General features: G+C 38.7%; 1 protein-coding gene across 1 annotated transcript; it reads right to left on the bottom strand.

The window, feature by feature from the left end:
• Positions 1 to 469: 469 nt before the first annotated feature.
• On the bottom strand, positions 470 to 25,376 carry PPP6C (protein phosphatase 6 catalytic subunit). The gene is made up of 7 exons (XM_084898408.1): positions 25,092 to 25,376; positions 13,803 to 13,898; positions 8,313 to 8,378; positions 7,141 to 7,282; positions 5,319 to 5,398; positions 4,935 to 5,144; positions 470 to 4,009 (listed from the first exon to the last, which is right to left on the bottom strand). The coding sequence occupies exons 1-7, from the start codon at positions 25,164 to 25,166 to the stop codon at positions 3,761 to 3,763; spliced, it is 918 nt and encodes a 305-aa protein (XP_084754534.1). The 5' UTR covers positions 25,167 to 25,376; the 3' UTR covers positions 470 to 3,760.
• Between the last annotated feature and the right edge of the window lie 43 nt (positions 25,377 to 25,419).

The raw sequence follows: 25,419 nt of genomic DNA, 5'->3' as shown, positions 1-25,419 counted from the left end.
TGTGACAATCTCATGAAGCATGGTTCTGGCCACCAGACCCAGGGTGTATCAATGAATAATGTCTTTAAAGAATTGCCGAAACCGGTTTGGCTCAGTAGATAGAGCATCGGCCTGCAGACTGAAGGGTCCCAGGTTCGGTTCTGGTGAAGGGCATGTACCTTGGTTGCGAGCTCATCCTCAGTGGGGGGGGTGTGGGAGGCAGCTGGTTGATGTTTCTCTCTTATCGATGTTTCTACTTTCTATCCCTCTCCCTTCCTCTCTGTAAAAAAATCAATAAAATATATATTTTTTAAAAATGGAACCCTTAGCTCAGAGTCAAATATGGAACAAGAAAGTTTCACTTCTGTTTACTAGTCAAGCAACTAAGTGGAGGAACAAGCATTTTTAATTTAAATTGTGTTATATAAAATGCTAACTTCTTTTTGGGACATACTACAAACTATGCATTAGATAAAATTTTTTGACAAACTTCCTATAATATTTTTATTAATTTACACTGAGAGAATATAGCACTCTTCATCCAAAGAACTGAAGGTGCTTTACAAACATTAGCAGTTAAAAAACAATCACATTTAAAAATCTGGATTCTTGCTGTTAAATCTCAACTCCAGGTACACAATTTTCTGGAGGCTGATGAAAAGCAATTCTACTTCTCACAATAAAAGAGGCTCAGAAAGAGTTCAGATTTGCTTTCACAATACAGGCATTTTTCAAAACCTGCTGGGCTTACAAAGCAAAAACACACAAATCTTAATGCAATGAACAATATTTCAAACCTTATTTCAAAAGCAAAACCCAGGATTTAAGACGTCAAAATCTTCCAAAAGTTCTAGATATCCAGCTGGAGTAGGAGCTGATGCAGGTTGCATATTAGATATGCTCTTGACCCAGGCTTTTTAGGATCACACCCAAATTCACACATTTAAAGTGGTGAGATATTTCAGGAAAAAGCATTAACCTATAAAAAGCTAGCCAAGAGTATATCAGGGAGTAAGGACAGGGAGTGATTGGCAACTAAAAGTAGACAGTTCTCACTAGAGTCTAGGACAATTTATTAGAAACCAAGTATATCATAGGCAAATAAAAATAGTGATTATCCCCAATAATACAATATAAGGGATTTTACATTCAGCCTAGATACAGGGAGTAACAGAACTGCCTACAAACCTATGGCCTGCAAATATCTTCCACCATATGATTACTGTATATAGTACGTAGCCCTTATTTCGTAGAGGAACCCAAATATTCCTTTTAGGCTTACAAAACTCAATACATTCACTCTCTCTTCCCTTTACATGTCTAATAGTAAAAGCTTTTTTTTTTTTTTTCCATGCAAAAAGCTGTAATTCGGTTGAAGAGGGGGGAAAAATCAGGCAGAACAGAGATGGCAATTAAGGAATGGACAGAACATTATTGGCACATGCCCAACTAGTGACAGACAAATGCAGTATGCAACGACTTAAAAATGTCACATTACAGGGATAACTAAAACTACATCAATCTAAGCTAGGGAGTATCAAACGGGAGGGAGGGTTCAGGGTTACTGGTTTAACTGGTACAATTTAAAAGCAGAGGAGAGCAAACACGTAAATACAATTCATGGTAACAGGAGCCCTTGCAGGTGTGGGTCAGCATTGGAATGTTGGCCCACGCACCACAAGGATCGCAGGTTCAATTCCTGGTCAAGGGCACATACCTGGGTTGCAGGTATGTTCCACTAATGTGGGAGGCAACCAACCAATATTTCTCTCTCTCTCTCCCCCCGTTTCTCTCTCTCTCTCTCATAAATGTTTTTTTCTCTCTCTTCCTCCCTCCTTTCCACTCTCTTTAAAAAAAAAAAAAAAAAAATCAATGGAAGAAATATTCTCAAGTGAGGATTAACAAAAACGAACGAACAATTTATGGTAAAAGGAAAAAAATACTGCAGAGAGCTGTTTAAAGACCACATCATTAATTTCCAGTGTTTAACAATTAGTAAAATACATAGCTACATATCCCTGTAAGATTAATAACTTTCCCCCTGAATTACACTGAGGTCAGGGCAATGACACAAAGATACTGACCCCACAGTTCAAGTGTGTGCAGCAAATGTCTTAGTCACTTCTTTCATATAGCTTTACAATTAAAAACTACACAAGTAGCTGGGTGGTTGTGGGAAACAATCAAAAGTGTTGTGCTCATTTAATAAAAGAAAACCCTGATGAAAAATTATGTGCCAAGAAGCGTAGACTATAAAGATTTTTATTGCATTTTTAGGTAACCTGGAAGTTCTTATCCTGAAGGGGAAAAGTTGATTTTCAAAACTACCTGAACAGATGCTAAAGTGCTTTATTAATTGGCTGGCTTCACAAAGATTTCCTGGAATGACAAAAATTAATTATAGTAGTAAAAGGATACCAACTATTTCACAAAATGGTAAATTCCAACATCATTTATGACCACAGTCATAAGAGACACTGGAACACTTGTCCTTATTAAGTGGACGTTGCATATCAAGGACTGATCACCACAATCCTTTGGATATTCAAATTACTTACACAAAGCCGAAACATGGTATCACAGACCTTTACAAAGAAGGACAACTTGTTTCTTTCCACACTTTTTAAAACCTGCTTCAGATTACAGTTCACAAATATAAGTCCTGACTTTTCAACCTTTCCAGTTGCATTTTTTTTTTTAAAAAAAAGAACACTTTCTAAAAGTTAAGGTCAAGTGTTACAGCAAGAAAATGATTCCTATTGAAAAGTACATAGATATTACTTCATAATACTCATGATAGATTGTAAACTGGATTGATCACATTTTACTCAAGTGGTATCAAATGAACATATCAGCATTACAAGTATTAAATGTTTTTCTATTACTATAGAGGATATAAACCAAAACATTAATTAATATGGCAGTTATGTTCTTAGGCACAGTTTAGTGATTTTTTTTTCTTAAATAAATAGTACTGAATTTCAGTCGAAGTTTTAAACTCAATAACCAAAGGGTCAAGAACTCTGACTAGGAAAAAAAAAAAAAAAAGAGTAACTTTAAGCTAACAATGTAAGCTGTTTAAAATTTCTAACAATTTTAACCTATCTGGGTTTTATTTAAGATTACTTTATTTAAAAATACAAGGAATCTGAAAAAAGATCAATACAATTATCTTAATGTACAAAATCATAAGCTGTAGCAGTTTTTAACTCAAATTTAAAAACACAACGAGGGCAGCCCTTTAGACCAATTTATTTTATATCCACTTAAAATATCCAACAAAGGACAATGAAGTTTACAGCTGGGACAAGTATACATAACTCGAGGCATTTGCAGTCCATCGTGCCCACTGGATAACAACTTTGCTGCTGAAATTTCTTAAAACTTACCAAACTAAAACAAAAGGCTGAATGATACAAAAGGAGTATTTCAGTGTAGTCTGTTCTGTCAATTGGCTTTTTAAAAAGGAAACACATCTTGTTTCCCCCAGACCAGTAAATAAGCAAGAGCTACATGCAGCAGTATGAGTATTAAGACATTTCTCAAGTCTTCTCAGATGAGTCCAAGGTGGGGATGGGATGGGGGAGAAAACTGATAGGAAAACATTGTTATAGACACCATAACAAACAATAAATTTAGATAATTTAAAATAAAAAAAGGCAAGAGGCAGCATTTCAGCAGCAAAGTGCTCAATAAAAAGTATATTATAGAGGGTAATACACGAAAGTTGGGGTAAGAAGAGGGCAGAAAATGTGACCGGTCAGCAGGATGGGCGCAGGCCTCAAAGGAAATACGGCGTCGTCGTTCTGGGAGGAATAACACGTTCTGAATCTGGAACTGCCCGGAATAACTTTGGTTCTCTTGTATTTACATCTTTGAAGACCATTATTGAAGCAATATTTCCACAACGATAGCAGTAATTAGGTGCAGACCATACTGTTACCAACTTCTCATCAAACATAAACTTATAGCCTTCGTGCACTAGTTGGTGTGCTCTGCAGATGAGTTTTAAGTTGTTGATATGAACAAACTGCAATTTAGAAAGGATTGGTTAAGTATCCAGCATATTCTTTTTAAAAATACCAGCCTATATAAAATAAACATTTAAATAAAGCATAAATCCTGCTACTGAGTATGGTTCTCATGACTATAAAACTAACTCTATAGGTACCCCCAATAACTTCAATGAGTTATAGGCTAAAGAGTCACTTTGGCCTGAGACTATTAAAGAGCTTAGAAATCATCAGTCACGTAACTAGAAGTTTCTGGAAGAAAAGCATCCTACAAGTACTATCAGATATGAAACAAAATTCTTATGGTTTAACAATAAACATATTGTTACCATATCTATAATTTACTGAGTGTTTAGTACGGTTCTTGCAAAAATTCTGAGATTTACTACCCTTTTTCAGTGTAATGAAACAGAGATTCAGACAGGATAAATAACTTCAGCCTAGCTCTCTGATTCCACATTCCATTACTTCCCAATATAGCGTGTGTGTGTGTGTGTGTGTGTGTGTGTGTGTGTGCGCGCAAATAGTTGGACCTCAAAAAGTTGCCTATTCACAATATGTACATATAGCAAGTCATTATGTTGTATATCTAAAACTAATACAATGTTAAATATCGATTGTATCTCAACTAAAAACATAAATATGGAAAAAATATTTTTTAAGTTGCCTTTCTTGCCCTTGTTTAATCTCATTACTTAACTGCAGTATTTGGAAAAAAAGGAACATTTATTTTATATATGTTACCAAGTAGGTGCTTTCATGATTCATCTCATTAATTACTAAGGAGATATATATTACATGATAAACTAGATGAGGAATTTTATATCCATAACCACCATAGTTTGACCACTAGACTATAAGTTTATCATCTACAGTCACCATAGTTCTTTGTATAGTTCATTAGCAACCAACAAACCACTTTTCCGAAAATGTTGACTTTACCTCATTTGTGACCTTTGCGCCAAAAAGCCAACCTGCTCCTCGGGGACTGATAGCCCAAGTATCCACATCTTCAGGATCTGACCAAACCAGGTCACAAAATGCTCCTTTATGAGGAATTTCCTGATTCCGTTCAATGGTTCGAATTTGATCCAGTGTTTTGATATCAGGAGATAAACCACCATGAACACACAAAATCTGCTCATCTATTAACTAACAAAAAGGATAACAAAGAGTTGAACATATAATAATAAATTCAGTTATATCCAATTTCTCCAATGAATCATAATAATATCAATATAACTAAGATGGCAATTAGATAAAAATATGCAAAGTGTTATTGGCAAGAAATATGTTGTGGCTTTAGAAAGATTCATATAAACTTACAGCTGCTACTGTGAGCATGTCAAAAACTTTGGTACAGTATCTCCAGGCATTAGCATTTCCATATTTGGTTTGGCACTCATCTACAAAAGAAACAGGAGCGTTCTCAGTAATGAAATTCTGAATCTGCCAATAAGAATAAAGAATATAGCCCTGGCCAGGTAGCTCCGTTGGTCAGGGCATCCTCCCAACATGCCAAGATTGGGGGTTCGATCCCGGCAGGACACATACAAGAATTAATCATTCATTGCACGAATAAGTGGAACAACAAATCAATATTTTTCTCTCTCTCCCTTCCTCCTATCTCTAAATTAATTTTTTTTTAAAAATAGTCCATCCAGTGTGACTTGGTGGTTGAACATTGACCTACGAACCAGAGCACATGACTGTGTTGCGGGCTCGATCCCTGGTGGGGGGCATGCAGGAAGCAGATCAATGATTCTCATCACTGATGTTTCTATCTCTCTCTCTCCCTTTCCCTTCCTCTCTGAAATAAATACAAATATATTTTTAAATGATAATAATAAAATAAAAATGTTAATAAAGAATACATCAAAAACTAGGACAACAGGAATTCAGCTTAAACCAGTAAGATAGTCCTGCTTATCTTTATAACGATAGAAAATAATTCAAAATATAAAAATCTGAAACTAAAGGGTTATAAATTTATTTTCAAATCACTCAATATCTACCTTGTGTTCAAGGAAAAATTCATATTAATAAGCTCAACAATTCTTCTGTCTACCCTCTTCAAAGAACTTTTTAATCATGTTTATTAAAACTTTCAACTATATAAAAGTTTTATAAAAGCAGATATTTTGCTTTTAAATAATTTTTAAATTTTTAAAAAATTGATTTTAGAAAGAAAAGAAGGGAGAGGGAGAAAGAGAAACACTAATGTGAGAGAAAGATTGATGGGCTGCCTCCTGCACATCCCCAGGCATGTGTCCTGAACTAGGAATCAAAACACAGACCTTTTGGTGCACGGGCCTATTCTCAACAAACTGAGCCACACAGGCCAATGCAGCAGCTATTTTGTTTTTTAATATATGAGTTCTATTTGATATTGTTTTTCTGAGTTCTATTTCTAATCTCTGATGTCCTGAGATTCTCTGGAACAAGCACACATTTTTAATATATATGTAAAAGGATATTTATATATCCTTGGGATATCATATGTATATGATATAAAAGGATATTCATTCAGATATGTGTATATCAGCAACTTAAAAATAACTCCAATATCCAATGTTAAAAGGACTGGTTAAATCAATTACAGGATATCCATATAGTATAATATAAGCCACCATAAAAAATAACTTTAATGAAGTAAAAAGGCAGGTCACAATATTAAATGAAGAAAGCAAGTATGATCCCATTTTAGTGTGGTGTGTATGCACACACATATATTATACAACAAAAACACACAAATATGTAGAAATAGATATAGAATAAATTCTCAAACTTGGATGAGCAGGACATTCACCTTTACAACTTCAAGGGTCCCGTCCCAAAAGTTCTGCATGGGGGCCCAGCCATCTGCATTTCTAACAAGCACCCCAGATGATTCCAGTAAGGTAAACTAAGAACAGTGCTTTGAGGCACTGATCTAGAAAGATGCACGCCAAAAATTTAAGAATGGTTCTCTCTCTATGGTAAGATTTCCCATTGGTTAGGGGAAGAGAGAAAGTTAAAGGATGAGAAAGTGGAAAAAGATTATCTGTATTTTCTAAATTTACTATAAAACACATGTATGACTTCTGTGCTTTCTTCCCAAAGAGGAATGTAAAATAATGTTCAGAATCAGAGAAACAGAAGGTCTTACCATAAAATCCATAAACCTGTGTTATCTGTCTACTCTCATGATTTCCTCGCAAAAGTGTAATACGATCAGGCCATTTAGCCTTTAGTGCAAGAAGATAAGTGAAGGTCTCCAAACTATAGTAACCTCTGTCTACAAAATCACCCTGTAAAGCAAAAGATTACAGTTACAAACAATACAATGGCAACAATATATTTTAAAAATTATACCAAAGTGCACATAAATCAGAGACATAGCCCAAAATAACAAAAATGAAGAGTTACACATTGAATTATTTGGAAATTTGAGTTCTAACAAAAATTCCAATGGAAGTAAATAGGCTGTTTTTACTACTGTTTATGTTAATCCATGATTCAGGAGGCCTACAGATACTTGCAGTACAATTCAATGATTTCCCCCTGCAAAACTGCCATTTTTCAATTCTCTATTACCCACAGTAACATGTTTCAAAAAGATAATGTGTAAATCATAAACTTTAAATAAATTTCAAAAATATTTTAACTGAATCAGAAGAGCTACCAACTTGAATAAAATATTTTTGTTTTCTTTTGAAAAAGCAAACACCACAATTACCACAGTGTCCCATGTTCAGCTTTGTGTTTAACAATGGCATGTGATGACATGCTATTTACACTTCCCATTAAGTTTTACTTGGGCCTATATTAGACCAATAAGAAAACAGCTAAAAGAATAATAGGAAAGTACCCAGAAACTTACAGAAGGAAGACACAGAAAAAATAAAACAGTAACATTACATTCTGAAAGAAAAGTAAGCAAATATGCATCTTCAAAGCAAATGTGTCTGTGGGCATATTCCTCAATTCATAGATTAATAACATAAAAATGAATACTCCAAAAAGTTTGGTAAAGTAACAATAAATTAAAGATTTATGCTATAAACCAGTGGTTCTAGGATTATTATTCTTCCCAACCATTACTGAGGGCTCCAACCCATTCTTAGGTATTCAGCAATTTACTAAATCAATTATTCTCAACTAGAGGACCCAGAAAAATGTAAAAAGGTACAGAATCACCTTTTTAGATATTTAAATAGTGATTATCACATGGCAATAAAATTATTATGTAATTTACATGTAATAAGACAGATCTTTTCCTTTTTAAATAAATACTTGATCTTTTTAAATGAGTACTTAATGTGAGTGGTTTTTACATACCATAAATATGTAGTTTGTGTCAGGAACCTGACCTCCAGTTCTGAATAGTTCACAAAGGTCATAAAACTATAAAAGAAAGGCAATATTTGTTGATTACAAATTCCTATAAAGGAGTAAAATAATAAAACTGAGAGCAAAATGTGTAAAGAAGCAGTTAATTATGAATTCAAATACTAACAATAAAAAGAAAACAGTATAAGCAAAGTTGCCAAGTACACAGCTCCTAAGCCTTAAAAAAGAAAGCATTGAAATAAAGCTCAGTTACCTTTAAAGTCATTCATATATCATTAATGTTATAGGCCTCCCTCTTAAGTTTCTTTCATGTATCTATCTCCTCACCTATTACTTGAGAATTTGAAATTATTTATCAGTTACATAACTTCCAATAAGCTCACCTAACCATCCCATCACATATTTAACATCTATTTCAATGAGAGAAAGATAAGTAAACAAGTGGGTAAAACTTTATTTCAAAGAATAAACTTACACGTTATAGAACAGGTCAACCTACCTTCCTACAGTATACTGTTGATGTGTACCCTCAGCCCCCACAAATGTAAAATGTCCTCTCAATAATGAGTAAAAAGGAACTGCATATTTCACCTAATTCTATTTGACTAAAAGTTGGTAAAGGACAAACTTCAGTCTACTAGATAACCCTAATCTAATTCTCCCTCCCTCCCTCTCTCTCTCTCCCCCATTCCTTTCTGAAATCAATAAAAATATTTTTTTGTTTTGTTTTTCCATGAGATATATTTAGTTTCTAGTTTTGTCACTTTTTCATTTTTATTTTTTAATTAAATCTTCATTGTTCAGATTATTACAATTGTTCCTCCCCCCCCCCCCCAATAGCTTCTTCCACCTGGTTCCCACCCCACCCTCTGCCCTTACCCTCTCCCCCACCCCACCCCCCATCTTTATCCATAGATGTATGATTTTTGTCCAGTCCCTTCCAGTATCTCCCACAACTCTTTCCCCCCAAGGATTGTCAGTTCACTCCCTTTTTATGGCCCTGATTCTATTATCCTAAATAATAAAAGAGTAATATGCAGATTGACCATCACCCCAACACATAAGATCAAGATAGCTGTCCCCATGTGGTCAAAGATCCTGTCCCCATGTGGAGACAAGATAGCCACCACAAGGTGGTGAGCAGGGGAGGGCAATTGGGAGGCACCAGGCCTGCAAGGGAGGGCAGTTGTGGGTGATCAGGCAACAGGGGAAGGCAAGTTGGGAGGCACCAGGCCTACAAGAAAGGAGAGTTGAGAAGGACCAGGTCTGCAAGGGAGGGCAGTTGGAGGCTATCAATCCTGCAGGGGAGGTAAGTTAGGGATGACCAGGTCAGCAGAGGAGGGAAGTTGGGGGCAAACAGGCTGGCAGGGGAGCAGTTAGACATCAATCAGGCTGGCATGGGAGTGGTTAGGGGGTGATCAGGCTGGCAGGCAGAAGCGGTTAGGAGCAATCAGGAAGGCAGGTGAGCAGTTGGGAGCCAGCAGTCTTGGATTGTGAGAGGGATGTCTGACTTCTTGTTTTTTGTGTGTGTTCTTTTCAAAGAGGAAGGGATAGAAACATCAATGAGAGAAAATCATTGATCAGCTGCCTCCTACATGCCCCCTACTGGGATCAAGCCTACAACCTGGGCATGTGCCCTTGACTGGAACTGAACCTGGGACTCTTCAGTCTACAGGTTGACACTCTATCCACTGAGCCAAATGGGTTCACGCTAGGGCTGATGTGGCTTTTTTAACAGGCAGTGCATTGCCCAGTCAGGATTTAAAACAAGCTCTGTCTGATACTGAAGTCTACCATCTCTCCAGACTAGATTACACTGCTTCAATGCTTCTCAGCAGTATATAATAGTTGTCATTCGTATCTGCAGATTTCCAGACTCTTACTGTGAACTCATCCCATTCAACCAGCAGTGTATCGAAAATATTTGGGACCAGGGGCGGGTGAACAGAGAATGTTATGTTTCTGTTGACATGTACCATGTATTAGGCCTACAATGATTGTAGGCCTGAACAAGTGCAGACCTTTTTTTTTGGTCATTATTCCTTAAACAATTATTTACATAGCATTTATACTGTATTAGGTATTGTAAGTAATCTAGATTTAAAGTATATGTGGGGATGTGCATAAGTTATATGCAAATACTATGCCATTTTTGTATAAGGGACTTGAGCATCCCAGGATTTGGTATTTGTGGGAGGTCCTGGAGCCAATTTCCTGAGGACACTGAGGGACAGCTGTATACGCTGGCCAGCATGTTTATTTATATTTATAACCCAATCCTGCAATTCCAGAACTGGCCCATGGGAAAGACAACTATACAAGTCCCAAAGGACATATCTTACATTTAGTTTACTCAATCAACAGTGTTAGAAGCTCTACAAGCCCCATGTTTTGTTTTTTGTTTTTGATTTTTTTTAAAATATATTTTATTGATTTTTTACAGAGAGGAAGGGAGAGAGATAGAGAGCTAGAAACGTTGATGAGAAACATCAACCAGCTGCCTCTTGCACACCCCCTACCGGGGATGTGCCCGCAACCAATGTACATGCCCTTGACCGGAATCGAACCTGGGACCCTTCAGTCCGCAGACTGACGCTCTACCGCTGAGCCAAACCAGCCTTGGCAAGCCCCATGTTTTTGATTAGCAATTGTTTTAAAGGGTCATGTACAAATCAAACAATGTTCACAGTTTGGTGGTATACTTAATATGTACTACTGGGCATCCAAATGAATTTCAAATCTCTGCTCTGTTCCTTAACAGCTGTGAGAGTTTGGGCTAATTCTTCAATTTTTTAGTCTCAGTTTCCTTCTCTACAAAATGACTCAATTGTATAGAACTCTTAAGAAAATTTTACATGGAATATGCTAAAAAGCACATTATTTTTAAATATATATATTTTATTGATTTTTTACAGAGAGGAAGAGAGACGGATAGAGAGCTAGAAACTATCGATGAAAGAGAATCATCGATCAGCTGCCTCTTGCACACCCCCTACTGAGGATGTGCCCGTAACCAAGGTACATGCCCTTGACCGGAATCGAACCTGGGACCCTTCAGTCCACAAGCCGACGCTCTATCCACTGAGCCAAACCAGTTTCAGCTAAAAAGCACTTTATTAACCTCAAAACACAAGATAAATGTTAGCAAATACTGTACATTTCATTGAAGTAATACAGAAGTACAATTTTATGATTTCAATTAATTTTCACAATCTGAAGTTGTCTCTAAGTTCCTGACCTTTGATCATGACTGTAATTCACATATTGAAAAGTTCTTGATAACCCCTCAATTTAATTTTTTTAATATATTTTTATTGATTTCAGAGAGGAAGAGATAGAAATATCAATGAGAGAGAATCACTGATCCGCTGCCTCCTGTACACCGACACTGAGGATTCAAGCCTGCAACCTGGGCATGTGTCCTGACAAGGAATCAAACTGTGACCTCCTAGTTCATAAATCGACCACTGAGCCATGTTAGCTGGGCAACCCTTTTTTTTTAATCAATTCATATCAGTACACTAAGTTTCTTTATTTTTATTTATTATTATTGCTGTTAATCCTCATCCAAGGATATTTTTCCATTGATTTTTAGAGAGTGGAAAAGAGGGGGAGGGACAAAAAGAGAAACATTGATGTGAGAGAGACACACTGACTGGTTGCCTCCTGCACACGCCTAGACTGGGCCAGGTATGTGCCCTTGACCAGAATTAAACCTGGGACCCTTCTTCAGTCTGTGGGCCAATGCTCTAACCACTGAGCCAAGCCGGCTAAGGCAACTTTAATGTTATAATCAGAGGAAAATGTTGCTTGGTTTATTCCAGTTTTTATGAATGTACTAAGAAACTGCTTAGCCCTAGCCAGTTTGGCTCAGTGGATAGAGTGTCAACCTGAGGACTGAAAGGTTCCGGGTTCGATTCCTGTCAAGGGCACATGCTGCATGAGGCAGCCGATCCATGATTCTCTCTATTATTGATATTTCTATCTTTCTCTCCCTCTCCCTTCCTCTCTGAAATCAATAAAAATATATTTTTAAAAGAAACTGCTTATATTAATATCCTTTATGTTATGTAAAATGTAAATGTTTATTATAGTTTTGGAGAGAAGTTACATGGAAATATTCAGAAATTCACTCCAAGCCCTAACCAGTTTGGCTCAGTGGATAGAGCACCGGCCTGTGGACTCAAGGGTCCCAGGTTCGATTCCAGTCAAGGGCATGTACCTTGGTTGCGGGCACATTCCCAGTAGGGGGTGTGCAGGAGGCAGCTGATTGATGTTTCTCTCTCATCAATGATTCTAACTCTCTCTCCCTCTCTTTTCTCTCTGTAAAAAATCAATAATTTTTAAAAAAGAAAAGAAAATTCACTCCTAAAATCTACTAACAGATCACATGTGACATAATGGAGTATCTATTTAGAAGCTGAGAATATGCAGATGTCAGATTTATTATAATCTCAACCTTCAGAGAACATACTGAAAAGCCAAAATGAAGAACTCTCTTAGTCAAAGTAAGTTTTTACTCAGTCAGCAGCCAGTCCCTTCTGCTCCTTTAAGTAGTCATATGTAAAACAGGAAATTGTCAGAAGACAGTAAGTCCTGTTAGCATTCATAAATACTATATTGTTCACAGTGTATATCTGTGTTGTAGCCCAAATTCCATTGTATGCATACAGCAAGACATGAGTATTCAGTTCACCTTTCATTTCCCTATTTAAAATAACTTTATAAACACACAGGTTTCCAACTAGACTAAACACTGACATTAAGAATCTAAAGATGGCCAAAACCGGTTTGGCTCAATGGATAGAGCGTCGGCTTTGGGACTGAAAGGTCCCGGGTTCGATTCCGGTCAAGGGCATGTACCTTGGTTGCGGGCATATCCCCAGGAGGGGGTGTGCAAGAGGCAGCTGATTGATGACTCTCTCTCATCGATGTTTCTAACTCTCTATCTCTCTCTCTTCCTCTCTGTACAAAATCAATAAAATATATTAAAAAAAAAAAAAAAAAAAAAAAAAAAAGAATCTAAAGATGACATGTGCCCTTCCTGCACTGAAACTCTTAAAAACAAACAAATAAAACCCAGCAGAGGAAAAAATAAATTCTAAGCAGTAGCTGGCTGGGAAATCACACGCCAACAATTTTCTTTCTGAACCTTTGCTATTCTCATTCCCACCAAGGAAATTCGCATCTCCTATTAACCATAATAACTATGAGCAGTCCACATTTGTGTTTTATATCTCCCCCTTTCCACAGAATAGTACTGCATTCTATTTACTTCGCAAGCATAATTTCAACTATCTCCATGAATAATTTGACCACTGCTTTTTTCACTTAGTTAACAGTCATACAGACTGAAGTAACCTAGCCAACTACCAGCTGTTGTTTTTTATTTGTTTTTGTTTGTTGTTTGCAGCACAAATGGAAATACACATGTACTATGGACAATACAAAGCTAAAAATCTGCTTATGAAATTTTACCTGTCCGTGTATGTCTCCACACACTGTTACTGGGGTTGATACTGGCTGAACATTTGATTCTTCCAAGAGGAGGTCACAGACATAGTCACATAGCCGCTAGAAGGAGAAAAGATAAAATGCAACCTTTTACTACAATATTAAAACTAAGGATCACATGACAAAAAGACAAGTACTAATACTTAAATTGTTTGATAGCAAAGGAAACTGTCTTTGATGATTCTGGGAATGTTTACAGTAGTTAGCTCCCAAAGTTTACAACTCTAACTCACTTCCAAAGAACAAATATGCCATGTTTGGCCTGTGTTGTTTTCAATAGTCTTTCTTTACCACCTTCTTTCTCATCTTGCCAGAATAAAGAGCACTGCTCTTTTCAGGTTAGCTTCACAGAGTAGCAATTAATATTTAAAACAATTTTTTCTGCTATTGTATAATTTCAAAAATAAAACAATATAGTGGTGTTTTAAAGTACCTATTTCAAGATCTTACCCACCTTTTTAAAAAATATTTTTTTATTGATTTCAGAGATAGAAACATCAATGATGAGGGAGAGAATCACTGATTTGCTCCCTCCTGCATGCCCCTTACTGTGGATCAAGCTCACAACCTGGGCTTGTGTCTTTGACTGGAATAGAATTCAGGGCCCTTTAGTCCACAGGCGGGCGCTCTATCCAATGAGCCAAAGCAGGTAGGGCTTACCCACCTTTCTTAGGTATAAATATTTGGAATATTTTTTCAGGTACACTCACCAAACCTCCTCAAAGAGAATCCCACCAGAAGTAATTGTAGAGCCCTAGCTGATTTAGCTCAGTGGATAGATCATCGGCCTGAGGACTAAGGAGTCCCAGGTTCGATTCCGGTCAAGGGCACATGTCCGGGTTGTGGGCTCGATCTCCAGAGTGGGGCATGCAGGAGGCAGCCGATTCATGATTCTCTTTCATAGATGTTTCCATTTCTCTCTCCCTCTCCCTTCCTCTATGAAATCAATAAAAATCTATTTTTTTAAAGTATCTGTAGAAGTGCTTTGCTGTCATTTGTACAAGAGTAGACAGAGTTTTGTTTGTTGCCATGAGACCTGCATGTTGTTAGGCACTTGTCCTATCCACACTCCCTTTCAAATTTGACATCATTTAAAAAGAGTCCTAACGTCCATCAATGGAAGTAAGAGCCCATACCATGAATACAATTTAAATGTTTGCCCCCAGCACATCCTCTGACACAAGCTCCCACTCTTCTTTCCAGAATGCATCTCTGGGAAAGAAAAGTTCTGTTTCCTGCAATGTTGATCTTTCTATTTGCTTACTCTCAGGTACTATTGTAAATTTGAGGGTTCCACTGTTTATACACCTTTAAAGATCAATTTTTAAAATGTTACCCAAGAAAATCTATTATAAATTCCACCCTGAATTAAGTCAGATTGTCCTCTAAAGAGGCCTGTCCTCACCCTGCATTATACTGCCCTCCTTTCCCAAGTTGCACTTTACAGTCATGACATCAACCTGTAGTATGGGACACTGTAGAAACAGTCCCCTATAGAGCCTGACACTGTGCAGACTATAAATGAGGCACACAGGATGCTGTGATTAAACAGTTGCCTCCAAGGAGGACCCACGGAAGGAATATCTCTATCAAGGATAAATGTGATTTCCTAAGAAATTTGTTTTTATCATCTTATAGACTCTGAATTTTTTAATTGATCAGTTCCTACCTTTCATTCACTCCCAGAAAACTCAGGGTCTAATCTCAAAGAAGTAACCTGATCATCACATATTTTATTTTACATATATTCTTACTTCTCCCTTCATCTTGATTTCCTAACTTTATTTTTTCTTTGTCTCATTTTTCTTACTTAGTCTGAATATTTATCTTGCTATACTGAATGCAATTTTGTTAACCACTCTGTATCCTATGGGAACAAAGTGAATCATCATTTAATTAACACTTTTAAACTAATCACAACTGAAAAGCAAGAACCTACAACCAAGATTACTCCACCCAGCAAAGTTATCATTCAGAATTGAAGGTCAGATAAAGAGCTTCACAGATAAGAAAAAGCTAAAGAAGTTCATCACCACCAAACCAGTATTATATGAAATGAAAGGTATTCTTTAGGAAGAGGAAGAAGAAAAAAAGTAAAGATAAAAATTATGAACAACAAATACATATCTATCAACAAGTGAATCTAAAAATCAAGTGAATTAAAAATCTGAGGAACAGAATAAATTGGTGATTATAATAGAATCAGGGACCTAGAAAGGGAGTGGAATGATAATTCTCAGGGGGAAAAGGGTGTGGGATGCGGGAAAAGACTGGAACAAAAATCGTACACCTATGGATAAGGACAGTGGAGAGGAGCTATGGGAGGAAAAAGGAGAAACAATTATAATAATCTGAACAATAAAGATTAAATTTAAAAAAAACTAATCACAACACAGATTCATGAGGGAATCTCATGGTTACCATATCTGAATGTGCCAGAATTTTCACCAACATAGCCCATGAGGCCTCCAGAACTGAAGGAGACTGACCCATACTCCAGTACTGATCTGAAAGTAACAGCAGACTGTAAAGAACATCACTGTGAAACCCTGCCAATCTCAAAGGCCTGGAGAAAGTAAATTACTCAGGCAGCATCTGTAACCTGAAGGCAGGAACACTAATTGAGTAAAGTAAAAGCTGCCTCCTATAACTGCCACGTCTACAGTCCCAACTGAGGATTTAGTGTCTCTAAGCCAAACCCCTTACCTCTCATCTCTCCAGTTCAGCAGTAGCTTACAAATTCCTATCAAGCAAACACAAAAATAGGAAGTCTGAAATCTCAGTACAAATGTTACATATGCCAGCCAACTATACCAGTACATACAGTGGCCCCCTAGAATCCAGCCTTGCCCCGGGAGAAGCTCCTCCAAAGCCCTTCACATATTTGTCTTGCTGCTTGGTTTGTAGGAGTGTAGTTACAGTTACTGCTCCAAAACAGGCACTAGGGCAAGATTCTTAATCTTATCCCAAATTTAAACTACACCCACCTCTCCGCATGGTGCCCAATTAATTGCTAATCTTTGAACAGTAGGGGTTCATGGCTCCCATTCTTAGGAGACCCTATTTCCCTTATCTACCTTTTCCTCAAGATACTTGCTCGTGATTCCATTCTATTTTCTGCTCCTGTCTCCCTGTTACCTGTAGTCCCTCAGATACACTGGGCTTAAATTCTCCACCATAGCATTACTACTGATAATTCTTTATTGTGGAGGACTTCTGTGAATTATAGGCTGTTTAGCAACATCTCTGGCTTCTACACCCACTAGATACCCACATTTATATCCCCCCACCCCCACCCCGCAAGCTGTGACAAATAAAAATGTCTCCAGACTTTGCCAAACATCCTCATGAGTGCAAATTATCCCCAGTTGAGAACTACTGGCAATAGACCTTCTCCTGAGTTTAACACTACTACAACAGTGCCTGGAGCACATATGGCAATCAATAAATACTTGAGAACTAGCCAACCTGTGTATCTAAGTCTTCTGAACATCTCAACCTCAATGTCTTGACTTAGCAGCATCTCAAATCCAGTATGCTCAAACCAAACTCCCTTGCATTCCTTCATCTAGTTATAGTATTAACTAAGTTATCCATGCCAGAAACTAAAAGATTACGCTGAACTCTTTCCTCTCCCTCATCACCTAGACTTATTCTATCAACAGATCCTATTATACTTCAAGTTCTCATGTCACTTGGTCTATGAGATTCCTATCCCATTCCACAAAGTTCACATGTTGCCATATTTCTAAAACCTACTATCATTTCCTTTAAAATCTCTCAAGGGCATTCCTCTGTTTAAGGAGGTGTTTTCAACAATCCATTCAAGTACCATCATCAAGATTTTGTCATACTTCTACTACACACAACAGTGTATTCCTATAATAGTTTTCTTTGAGTTTTTTTTTTTTAGTTAGCCATATTTTAAACAATATCAAAAAGTCACAGAATGTTTTCCCCTAAAATATAAAAACATTTCAAAGTGTTTATCTACGTACCACTTAAAACATGAAAATCCAAATTAATCAGCCTAGTTTGCCATGATTTTGTCTTCTGCATGTCCTCCCAGCACCACTTCCAGGCATATCAACTGCCTCAGATTCCCCGAATCAAATATGTTCTTTCTTTCAGATTAAGCTATGCCATGCCACATGGTATTTATCCTGCTTGCATGTTCTTTCCTTCCTATTTTGTTTACCTGAACAAACTCTGCTCATCCTTTCATTTCTCCTTGATGGTGTCAGAATTAGATGCTGCTTCTGTTTCCTAATATCTTAGACAGTCCTCTACTTTAGCACCTGTCACACCATGCGTTTACCTTTCATATCTCCCTACTACACTGAGAGCCCTTCAAAGGCAGAGACAAATATGGGATTCTACCTCTAGCACCCACATGGAACAGTACTTGACAGGAAGCATTTAAAGAAATGTTTGTTGTTAAACAGTATACAGTTTGACTTAACAAGCATTAACTGATTGTTTATCACATACAAGGCAATGTTCTAATACTGTAGAGCAGTGTTTCCCAAAGTGTGGTACGCGTACCCTCAAGGGTACGGGAAGAGTTTGATGGGGGTACGCGTTGCGCCGGAGTTGGGTGGGGATATGCACTGCACCGTGCTTAGCTGCACCTAATTCTACGTTCTCATGAGTATGAGGGGTATTCAGCGTTACAAAAATTATAGAAGGGGTACACATATGTCAAAAGTTTGGGAAACACTGCTGTAGAGAATATAATAAACAAGATGTGGCCCTGGCCCTCAATAAGCTTGTATTCTAATGGTGAGATGGACATATTTGCTATCAGACAAGTCAGAATACTATAAGTGGTAAAATGGAGTAAAAGTGCTATAGGGAAAGGTTAACATAGAAAAGAAAGAATGGGGATTTTAAAAAATATGTTTTTATTGATTTTTATTTTATTTTTTATTTTTAAAATATTTTATTGATTTTTTACAGGGAGGAAGGGAGAGAGATAGAGAGCTAGAAACATCAATGAGAGAGAAACATTGACCAGCTGCCTCTTGCACATCCCCCACCGGGGATGTGCCCGCAACCAATGTACATGCCCTTGACCGGAATTGAACCCGGGACCTTTCAGTCCACAGACAGACGCTCTACCACTGAGCCAAACCGGTTTTGGCTGTTTTTATTGATTTTTAGAGAGAAAGGAACAGAGAGGGATAGAGATAGAAAACCTGATGACAGAGAAATATCATCTATCGGCTGCCTCCTACTTGGGATTGAGCCTGCAACCTGGACATGTGCCCTGACGTAGAACTAAACAAGTGATTTCTTGGTTCCTGGGTCGAAGTTCAACCACTGAGCCATGCTGACCAGGCAAGAATGGGAATTTTTATTAGCAATTAAATTCAGGCATGTCCTCTGCTGAGTAACTCGGGTAAAAATCACTTAAACCTCATCAATTCCTAGCTTTGGTACCTACTCTGCCTATTACAAGGACTGTGTAAATGATAGATGGACATGAAGGTATTCAGAAGACTATAAGTAGCTATGTAAATTCTAATCACTAGGAATAATTCTAACTACGGAATCCAGGAACCCTGTATGGAGAAAGTGGCATCTGAGCTAAAGCTCAGCATGGAGGGTATTGCTTAGAGGAAGCATAAGTGATAGTTACGGACATGAACCCTGGAGCCAGACTTGCCTAGGATTGAATCCCCGCTCATCCATTCACTTACTAGCTGCATGACTTTGGAAAGTTAATCTGTCTGTGCTTCAGTTACCTGTTTGTAAATATTAGTACTCAATCCACAGAGTATTAAATAATTTAATATATGTGTTATGTACATATTAAATAGGTGACAAAAACAGACCGAAAAGAAGCAAAGAAGAAAGGAAGTACAGAGCATGTTGTCAGAAGACAGCAGTCCAATGTGCTTAGAATGGAAGATTTTTTTAAAAAGGTGATGAAGTGGAAAACATATCTAAAAAAGCAAGCTACGGCCAAAACCGGTTTGGCTCAGTGGATAGAGCATCAGCCTGTGGACCGAAAGGTCCCAGGTTCGATTCCGGTCAAGGGCATGTACCTTGGTTGTGGGCACATTCCCAGTAGGGGGTGTGCAAGAGGCAGGTGATTAGTGATTCTCTCTCATTGATGTTTCTAACTCTCTATCCCTCTCTCTTCCTCTCTGTAAAAAATCAATAAAATATATATTTAAAAAATAATAATAAAAAAGCAAGCTATTTGTCATCCTAAAAAGGCTATTAACTGTATCAGAAAGAGCGCTGCACAAGGAGGCTTTTCAACCTAATTCATGGCTTAGTCGGGCATCCTCAGACAAATCATAAACACTACAAAGCTGAGTACCCCCTCAGTAGAAAAAGAAGGGTATAGAATTAGATGAACTCTGATTCTCTCTCAGGTCTGCAATTCTAGGAAATGGACTGGGGAGTTATTAGAGGTGTGCCCTGTCCCATTAGATACCTGCAGCCACATGTAGCTATTGAGTAACTAAAATAAGGCTGGTCTTAACTGGAATATGTCATAAATGAAAAATATACACCATATTTCACAGACTTAGTACAAAAAAGGGAAATATTACATTAGTAATTTTATATTAATTACATGTTGAAATTAGGTTAAATAGTACTAAAATTTATTTCACCTGTTTCTTTTTCACTTTTTAAAAAATGTATTTTGCACCCTAGCCGGTTTGGCTCAGTGGATAGAGCGTCAGCCTGCGATTCAATTCCAATCAAGAGCACATGCATGGGTTGTGGGATGATCCCCAGTAGGGGGAATGCAGGAGGCAGTCGATCAGTGATTCTCTCTCATCATTGATGTTGTTATCTCTCCCTCTTTCTTCCTCTCTTCAGTCAATAAAAATATTTTAAAAATAAGAGAATGTATTTTGCAGCTCATATTTCTAAGCTTTTTTTTTCATTTCTACTGGACAGCACTGTTACAGACTATTTTCAGAATACACAAGAGACTGTAATTCTGTGGCCAAAATGACAAACAAAATGTAAGGTACAGTCTTAAAAACACTCTTCTGGTCCCTTATAAAGTCATGGTGTGTACCAAAGTCCTGTTCTATGTCCAGTTTTCCTTATATTACCTGAAGAAAGATGCAATGCAAAACCAAACAACTCAAGTAAACAGTATGATCAATAAGACAGGCAATAAGGTTAGAGACAAGTATGTATGGAAAGATAAAGACTACAATATATGATGACAATCTCTAAAATCAGACAAAGGCTGGATGAGAATTTATGAAATGCTGTTCAACAAATATCAGGAAAAAAGCAAGGGAGAATTCTTTGAAGCTTTATGGAGGCATTTCAGACAGAGGTACAACTTTGCAGAGCAAGTAGCCTTACACAAAAAACTCAGGGACGGCTCAGGTTAAAAAAAAAAAGTGAATTCTACAAAGATTATACTAACTATTAATCCATAAAAGTGGTTACTGTGGAATTACACAATTCTTTGTATTGCATCTCTGAGAGAGACACTAGTATTCTCCCAACCCTTACCATGGTAACTGTCTTAAGTTCCTCAGTAAGAAAACTGAACACCAACTCAACATGCAATTTCTTTGTTTACATGTCCCTTCTAAGAACCATCTAAGACAGTGGTCGGCAAGCTCATTAATCAACAGAGCCAAATATCAACAATACAATGATTGAAATTTCTTTTGAGAGCCAAATTTTTTTAACTTAAACTTCTTCTAACAACACTTCTTCAAATAGACTGGCCCAGGCCATGGTATTTTGTGGAAGAGCCACATTCAAGGGGCCAAAGAGTCGTATGTGGATCTCGAGCTGCAGTTTGATGACCACAAAAAGAGATCTGACAATCTTCAAGTTATAAAACCCACACCCGCCTAAGTACTTAAGTTTAAATATTCAATAAACCTGATTTTTATCATTCAGTCTTCCACAACCAGATATGGAATCTGTATCGTCTACGAGCAGCTCTGAAATCTTTATTGTAGATGAGAAGCACATGACCTCTTTTAAAAGAAAGGTTATACTTTGTCTACTCACTTTTATATTTTATCCTTATTCCTTCAAAACAGTTATATTAACTTGATTCAGTACTAGTGATTGGCCCACTTCCAATTTAGGTAAAGAGAAATCATGATTAGATTTAGAATATCCTATGCATTTATTTTATTTAGTACCTCCAACTTCTAGTCAGTGTAAAACACAGTGAGTTTCTGTCTTTTCCACCAGAACAAATCTTTTCCATATGATCATTAAGTGGCCCCAATGATTACTTTCCTTCCTCACGGAATCTTTGACTTTGGCTTTAAAGTCTCTGAAAAGGTGCTCCTGGAATACTTGTTCTTGGCCTGCCTAATTTTAGTTTGCACTTCATGCCAAGAAGTAAAATCAAATTTAAATTATTTTAAATATACCAAAGAGGAGCAAATTAATTTGATAAAAACATTTCCAAGACCAAAAAAAAAGCCTTCGCTTAAAAGAAAAATTCATAATTTTCCCTAGTTGCCCAGAAGATTTTTTTTTAATTTCTTAAGAAACATACATGCCAAATACAGTCCATTTTGTGTTGCAAGGGGAAATGAAATGGTTTAATAATATTTCCTTGAGCCGAAACCGGTTTGGCTCAGTGGATAGAGCATCGGCCTGTGGACTGAAAGGTCCCAGGTTCGATTCCGGTCAAGGACATGTACCTTGGTTGTGGGCACATCCCCGGTAAGGGGTGTGCGAGAGGCAGCTGATTGATGATTTCTCTCTCATCAATGTTTCTAGCTCTCTATCCCTCTCTCTTCCTCTCTGTAAAAAATCAATAATATATATATATATATATATATATATATATTTTAAATATTTCCTTGAGGTGGGAAGGAAATCTGTTTATCAAACTAAGAGGTCTAAAGAAAATCCAACTAATTATCATCCAAATCATTTTAATATCCAATTCAAATTAGTATCAACATATTTTTTTATTAAAAAATATATTTTATTGATTTTTTACAGAGAGGAGGAGAGAGGGATAGAGAGCTAGAAACGTCGATGAGAAATACCAACCAGCTGCCTCTTGCACACCCCCTACCGGGGATGTGCCCGCAACCAAGGTACATGCCCTTGACCGGAATCAAACCTGGGACCTTTCAGTCCGCAGACCACCGCTCTCCCACTGAGCCAAACCGGTTTCGGCTCAACATATATTTTATAATAAGCAACATTTTACTAATATAAACACAAAGCTTAAAACAGCTTTATATGCTAAAGAACAGAAAATTTCACCTCAACTCTCTGACATGCAAAACACCACTTCTCTCATGGGATAAACAATGCTCCCAAAAGATGTCTGGTTATTTTCCATGATCTGGGTCCCAATGTTGCTTGTATCTTTGTGTCCTTAAGAAGCCACAGGGCAAGAAACTAGAAACACCAATCAGAAAGGATATAAGCACCCCTATGTTCATAGCAGCACAATTCACCATAGCTAAGATTTGGAAACAGCCTAAATGCCCATCAGCAGATGAGTGGATTAGAAAACTATGGTACATCTACACAATGGAATACTACGCTGCGGTAAAAAAGAAGGAACTCCTTCCATTTGCAACAGCAGGGATGGGCCTGGAGAGTATTATGTTAAGTGAGGCAATAAGCCAGGCAATGAAAGAAAAATACCACATGATCTCACTCTTTATTTATGGAAAATAAAGAACATTATAACCTGTTGAACCAAAAGATAGATATAGAGTCAGTAAAGCACAGGACAGACTGTCAAATTACAGAGGGAAGGCAGGGGAGTGTTGGGGAGGGGAGGAAAGAGATCAACCAAAGAACTTGTATGCATGCATATAAGCACACCAATGGACATAAGACACTGGGGGGGTGGGATGAGGGCACGCGACAGGGGGTAAGGGAGGCTGGGGGAAAGTCAATGGGAAAAAATGGAGATGTATGTACTACTACTTGTAATACTTTAAACAATTAAAAAAAATTTTTTTAAAGAAGCCACAAAGGACTCAGATGAGCATGAGAGCTACATTTCTACTAATATTGGCTTTGTCCTCATTTTAAATTATCCTATTAAGGGGAAAATGCACACAAGAATGACTCCCTTATAATATAGTGCACATCATTTACCTATAAGTACAAATAAGTTACATTCACAACAACACCTTTGGCTTTCAACATCTTGCATTTTTGCTGTCGTTAAATATCAACCTGTACCAAAACAAAACACACACACACACACACACACACACACACACAGCAACATCTTCCTTAAGAGAAAAAAAATTCACAAAGATAAATTGCTTTAAAACACAGCTTAAAGAATTAAAACAATTTCAAAAACTATTGGCGGTTTACCCACTTACCCCACAGCAAACAAATCAATGCTAATTGAGCAAATAAAAGAGAGTAGCACTAACTAGGCACCTAAGCCCTAGTTTCCACAAACGCACAAAAACAGAAAGACTTGTCAAAAGACCTCCATTCATTCCTTTACACACACACACACACACACACACACACACACACACAGTGTTCCTTGGACTCGGAAGCAACACAAAACTCACCTCTTTTAGGAAACCAAGAAAATGCAATCCTGAGTTAAGAAGGGATCAAGGGGGAACAACTTAAAAAAACAGGAAAGCATTTGTAATTTACTGAGGGACTACCAAATGGGCCACCGAAATGAGCTTTGTCCGCTAACTGAGCTCACGGCGCCCAGGAGACGGGGTCCCAGGGACCGGGCAGGAGAAAGCCAGCCCCGGGGAAGAACAATTGGAGCGGCGGCTGGGCCGGAGGGAGGGACGCCCCGCCGTTCTCTCCCACCTCGGCCCCCGCGGCGCGCTCCCGAGGCCCGGGCATCTGTCACCCGCCGGCCCCCGCGCTGTCACCGCCTCGGGAGGGATGACCCCAGCCCGAGGGCACGGTTCGGCCTCGGGGACACCGGGGATGGGTCAGCGGAGGGCAGTCCTCTTTGCACGGCTGTCAGGGTTCGGAGCCCCTGCGGCGGCCCGAAGGCGCGGAGCGGCGACCCCGGGGCAGAGGCCGCGACATCCCACAGGATCCCCGCTACGGAACCGGGACGGCACTCGGGGGGCTCCGGCTCCTCCGTCCACCCCCGCCCTCAGCGAGACGCCAAAAGGGACCGGGTCGCTCAGCGCCGCGTCAGGCCCTCCGCCGAGACGGGGCGAGAGGCCGGCGGGGGTCCCGCGTCGAGAAGGGCGGGCCGGCGGGCGCCCCGCTGCCGGAAGGGGCGAGCCCGACCAGCGGCGCTCCCGCCCCGACCGAGCCTACCTTCAGGTCGTTCTCCGGAAGGTACTTGCACAGCCGCGCTATCTCCACGTACTTGTCCAAGTCGAGGGGCGCCATTTTAGGAAGAACTAGCCCCGACGACGGCGGCGGCGGCGGCGGTGGCGGTAGCGGCGGCGGCTGAAGTAGCGGCCGCAGCGGCAGAGGCCGAAGCCGGAACTCTCCCTGCGTCACGTCCGGCCCGTGAGAGACGACGGCGCGGCGACGTAGAGCTTGACCTAGGTCTCCCCGCCGCCTGGACACGCCCCACGCCTTCTCCCTCCCCCCGGAACTCCGGCGGCGGGCCCTGAGGGGTTCCTCCGGGACAATGAAA

This window comes from Pipistrellus hanaki (assembly GCF_964339955.1).
Source record: "Pipistrellus hanaki genome assembly, chromosome: 11".
Lineage (NCBI taxonomy): Eukaryota > Metazoa > Chordata > Mammalia > Chiroptera > Vespertilionidae > Pipistrellus > Pipistrellus hanaki.
The sequence above is the reverse complement of the archived record's forward strand: the minus strand, read 5'-3'. Positions and strand labels throughout refer to the sequence as shown.

Excerpts from the sequence above, each read along its gene's own strand:
- PPP6C (XM_084898408.1), bottom strand. The coding sequence starts at position 25,166 with ATGGCGCCCCTCGACTTGGACAAGTACGTGGAGATAGCGCGGCTGTGC. Across the intron at positions 7,283-8,312 it reads ACACAAACTACATATTTATG|GGTGATTTTGTAGACAGAGG; the intron begins GTATGTAAAAAC and ends TTTGCTTTACAG. Across the intron at positions 5,399-7,140 it reads ACAGGTTTATGGATTTTATG|ATGAGTGCCAAACCAAATAT; the intron begins GTAAGACCTTCT and ends TTTCTTTTGTAG.